Source organism: Pundamilia nyererei, unplaced genomic scaffold (genome assembly GCF_000239375.1).
Source record: "Pundamilia nyererei isolate P.nyererei 1_Seehausen unplaced genomic scaffold, PunNye1.0 scaffold00621, whole genome shotgun sequence".
NCBI classification, from domain to species: Eukaryota; Metazoa; Chordata; class Actinopteri; order Cichliformes; family Cichlidae; genus Pundamilia; species Pundamilia nyererei.
This window is the reverse complement of record NW_005188022.1, coordinates 71,202-75,929: the sequence shown is the minus strand read 5'-3', so window position 1 is coordinate 75,929 and position 4,728 is coordinate 71,202. Positions and strand designations below refer to the sequence as shown.

General features: G+C 43.3%; 1 protein-coding gene across 1 annotated transcript in view; it reads right to left on the bottom strand.

Annotated features, from left to right (window-relative positions):
• Positions 1-1,103: 1,103 nt before the first annotated feature.
• LOC102213750 (F-box only protein 28-like) overlaps positions 1,104-4,728 on the bottom strand; it is a 28,810-nt gene continuing 25,185 nt past the window's right edge. The window contains exons 2-3 of the mRNA XM_005754664.1: positions 3,578-3,773; positions 1,104-3,295 (exon numbers count right to left, since the gene is read on the bottom strand). Coding sequence (XP_005754721.1) covers positions 2,793-3,295; positions 3,578-3,773 — 699 coding nt within the window. The 3' untranslated portion in view covers positions 1,104-2,792. The remainder of the gene's footprint in view (positions 3,296-3,577; positions 3,774-4,728) is intronic.

Below are 4,728 nucleotides of genomic sequence, written 5' to 3'. Positions count from 1 at the left end.
GCCATATCCAAAAGCTGGCCGCCGAAAACCATCCAGCAAAGGAAGAAAACGACGCAAATCAGCAATTCTAACCGACACACCAGTGAAGCAGCAACTAGAAAAAGAAAAGAATAAGGGTGAATCTAGCAAAAAGCTGTTTCAAAAGAGAGGGACGCAAGGGGGGGGAAAACATCTGGACCTATGAAGAACAACACAGCTAAAAGAAGAAAAATAATTCAAGAGTCATCATCAGATGATGAAGAGTGCTTCTGCCTTGTCTGTGTGGAGCTATTTTCAAACAGTCGTCCAAAAGAGACCTGGGTAAAATGCGTAAAATGCAACAAATGGGCCCATGATGTTTGCACCTCAGGCCAGGCAATTTATGTGTGCCAGAATTGTGACTCTGAAGTTGAGTCTGATTAATCAGAAATAGGGCATCTGTTTTGTTCAGAGGATAAACATGTTAGGTAAAGCAAGTTATTTGCAGCATTCCATTCAGTTATGATGGGTTTATGTGCAAGCCAGAGAACATTTGAGTTTAAAGTTCAAACTAAAGTTTTCTTTCTACTTAATGTTTTGATTAAAATGTGTATTGGATTGAAATAATTGTTGTTTTCCAAATTCTCTTGGCATAATTGTTCAAATTTCCAGTTTTGGTTTGAATTTAACAATTAAAATCAATAATCACAATTAAGTATTTGTGTTCATATTTTAAGATAATCTAGTGTGACAACTTACCTGCCTATGGGGCAAATTGTCACAAGTGCACATTCTCCATTCAACAGTCTACAACTCCGTAATGAGATAAGATATGAAAATGTAATGAATACATCATATGTGCCCGAGACTTCCTTCTTTCATTTGGTGAAACATTTATTACGTTGTGATGTATGGTGCTCAGTAAGAGTTAGTCAGTGTGAAAAGTGTGACAACTTACCCCGCTCTCCCCTACTACAAGTCCTAAGCTGGGGAGAAGCCCAGTATGAGCCAGCGGGGATTCTATATTTGCAATTCAATACTGGAGGAGTGTTTACATGATCTGACAACGACATCCCAGAAATCTTAAAAGCTCAAAAAAGTATAAGAAGCAAACAACTGATCGTTGTTTTCATTTAGACCTCAGAAACGGACTAAAACCTTCAGATCTTCATCAGCAGACGAGGTTGGCCAAATGTTGTATCAAGCAACATGTGGCTGAAAATGTCAATAAAAGACAGCAAGTGACACCAGGTTACATTTATTGAGTTAAAGTACTTAATTCAAGGTCGTCTCAGTTTTCAGACTGTTAGCAAAGTGAAAGTATTAAAAGTATTGTGCAAGCCTGCCAAAGTTAGGCCTTGTGTGTCTCCAGTTTGTGCAGTCAGGACAGACTACACAATGAAACCCCCCCAGGGTAAAACACTGACCTGTACTGGAGTACATGTTGTGTACAGTGAATATGCAGAATGTTTGAAGCTCATATCAGGCTTCTCACGTTATTCAGAGAACAGATGCAAAACACCAGTTTGCCATCAAGGTCAGTTTTATAGTATTTTTATCCTCAGCACAGCTCATACAGTAATGCATCATATAACAGCCAAATATGGACATGAGGGGCTTCAAACGCATGACTGCTTTCATATTCAGCACAGCATGGCTCCTGTGCTCTCTGCTGCTTCTGTAAAGAGTGGAAAGAAACTGATGTGCATATTCCCCCCCAAAGAGCTTGACATGACAGTTTGGCCTTCTCCTCCTTTCAGCCGTGCTTTTCATGAAGATTCAAGAATTCATCAAAAACTCATCTGAGCAGCAGCTCTTGAAAAAAAAGAAAAAGCGAGCTACTACAAAGAAATAAACCACTGACTATTTCATCGATTCATATTGCACTTAGCCAAACTTAGAAAGAAGCTGTTGCAACTGATTTAGACCCCTGTGAAGATCACTAACTACTGACAACATGCAACCGCAGTTAGGCTGTTCCAGGAGCATCACACTTCCTATTTTCATTCGATATCCTTTAGTAGTTTATGTTCCCAAAATGACAAATATGAACATTTTCTTAACAAACAGGAAATGCATTAAATCACATGTGCAAGGTGACTTCTGTTAACAAGGCTGCAAATATAAGCATCTTCATTTGAGAGTACAGTCATTTAAATGAAACAACCTTTTTAGAGGCAAATAGCCAACCATCCACCTATACCCTTATTGATTTAAGTGGTTCAGAAGCCTTGCAAGGACTGGCCAACAAACCCTATGTGCAGAACCAGGACACTGATGAATGGAGCATAAGAAAAAACATTGTGTAGCCAAAGCCTAATGTCTTCTATAGAGTTACATTATCATGCAGGTAGTGATAAATCATGAGCAAGTCACTCTGTCACCCTAGGTCACACTGTAGTCTGACTCAGTCCACTGCCTGAAATCACTACACCGCCACATGTGGAGTAATCCACTGCTCAAAGTAGAAACTACAACGCGGAGTAGCTGAGAACGGGACCTTTTTAAAGGTGAAACTATAAACTAGTGACGTGTTTACACAGTAATGTATTATTTAGGCGAGTCTTTAACAAAAGGAAAATCAGACATTAACAGTTCTGTAACGACAAACCTAACCATGTGCAAAGTCCTGGATGACATTCAGGGTCAGTGCTTTGGTTGTGGACAGCAGAGAATTATTCCACACCGCAGCAGGTGGTGTCAGCGCTGTGTGTGAGACAGTATACAGGAAGTGTGTTGGTGGAGTGGCTGATAACTCTGGGCACTGGTTTAAGATGTGATCAGTCAGACCTTAAAAATCAAAATAACTTGAGCTAAATGACACACCGAGTTTCTCATTTCTTGCTGCGCAGCCGTTTGGATTGCCGTGGAAGGTCTGAGCTTTTTCTGGTGCGTTTTAGCGAAGACCCTACCTCACCCTCTGTCTCCCTGGGTGAGGCTGCAGCCACGGCTGTCAAGACAGCAGCAGATGTGCTGGCAGCAGTGAAAGACACAGCAGAGCTGCTGGATGTGGAGGGGACAGTTGTGTTGGGCCTGGGTCCTCCGATAGCAGCAGCGCTACTCTCCATCAGTTCACGGAGCTTGTGCTCCAGCTCTGCGAGGCGGGCGTTCTGCTCAGCGATCACCTGGCTCTGTTCCTGCAGCTTCTGCTCCTGGTCCTGCAGCTGCTTCTGCTGCTCCAGCTGCTTGACCCGAATTTCCTGCATCTCCCTCCGCAATACCGTCATCGATGCCCCGTTCACTTTCACCTGCTGCTGCACCTTGGTCATCTCAGAGCGAGAAGGTGTGTTCTTAGCCAGCAAGGACATGGTGGTCAAAGAGGTAGATGGACCTGCCACTGAGGGCACAAGACACACATCTGAGTAAAGCGTGTTCCAGAGTTAGCATAGCGTGTGAAGCAGAGCGCGTGCAGAGCAGTGCAAACAACCAACGGCTGGGGTGGCACGTAAGACTAAACAGGACGATGACTTTCTCGTCTCTCACATTTAGCGACAACTCTGATACAAATGGAAAGCCACAAATGCACAACCACTGTGGCTCACATGTTGCATTTAAAACCTTGGACACCCGGTGCAATAGGGATGCGCAACTATTATTGTTTTTGTCACATTTCAATTACCTGGTGCAGAGCCAATGAGGCGACCAGACAGATCGGCTCCCGGCAGTTTCTTCTTCAGAATGGGGACGATCTTCTCATCGAAGTACTCCATGGCCATGGAGGAGATGTCCCTCAACTCCTGCAGAACCTCATGAGCTCGCTGAGGTGCTCGGGTAGAGTTCACGTAGCGCAACACGCGGTAAATCTCATCTATAACCTGATGACACACAACAGCACGTGATCAGGAGAATACAAATAACAGAGAAATAATGAGTGAAACAGGCTTTTAAAAGCTCGATGCGGCATTCATGTGTGGGGAGCTGACCCGGTCGGAAGAAACAAATTAAAAAGGCTCTGGTATGAGCCACTACTAACAGTTAAAGCATAGTTTTTAATGGTCACATGTTGAACTGTGGTGCAGCTAAGACGTCCTAAACCAGCAGCAACGGCACCAACCTGATTAAAGACGGTTTCAACATCAATAATCAAAGAAATAGTTTTCCTTTTTAATCATGCTGGTACTGTTGTTGATTTAGGGCATTTTCCTTCCACTGCAGTTCAACATGTGTGTTAAGGCCCTGGCCATATTCTGAATCAGTGTGTGTTCTGTGCCTTTAAGAGTCTCTGCAGGGCCTCCACGTGATTGGAGGAGCCGTTTTGGGCCGGCTTTGACCTGCCACCTGCTGACTGACACCCACTATGAACTGGCCATTTCAAAAACCCTGTCTCCCGCAGATGTTCCCCAGACAGCAACAGCAGACCTGTCCTCGGCCTCCAAACTGGCAGTGCTTGATCTTGTAAATAGCACTGAAGCAGAAGGGGTGAACACCCTATTTTTTTGCACTTTTTCTCTTGTTTATTAAATTAGGGAATTAAAGGTAGTGCTTGTGTTTTGTTTAGTTTGGTTTCGAGTAGGGTTTAGGTAGCACTTCTTTGGAATAGGTTGTTTTGTTTATTATTTTGACCTTTTTTCACCCTGGAGTTTATGGTCTAAGGAGTTTGGAAAGAAAAGCATCTGGACTTCTTTAAGTTGCTTGAAGACGTCTTCGAGCAACTTAAAGAACCTTCACAGACCTGGAGTTTATGCTTTCAGTTTTGTTGTTATTGGTAGCAATAAACCTCACTCTTAGATTGACTATTGGGGGACAGGGGTGTGGAAACCCTGTCAAAGT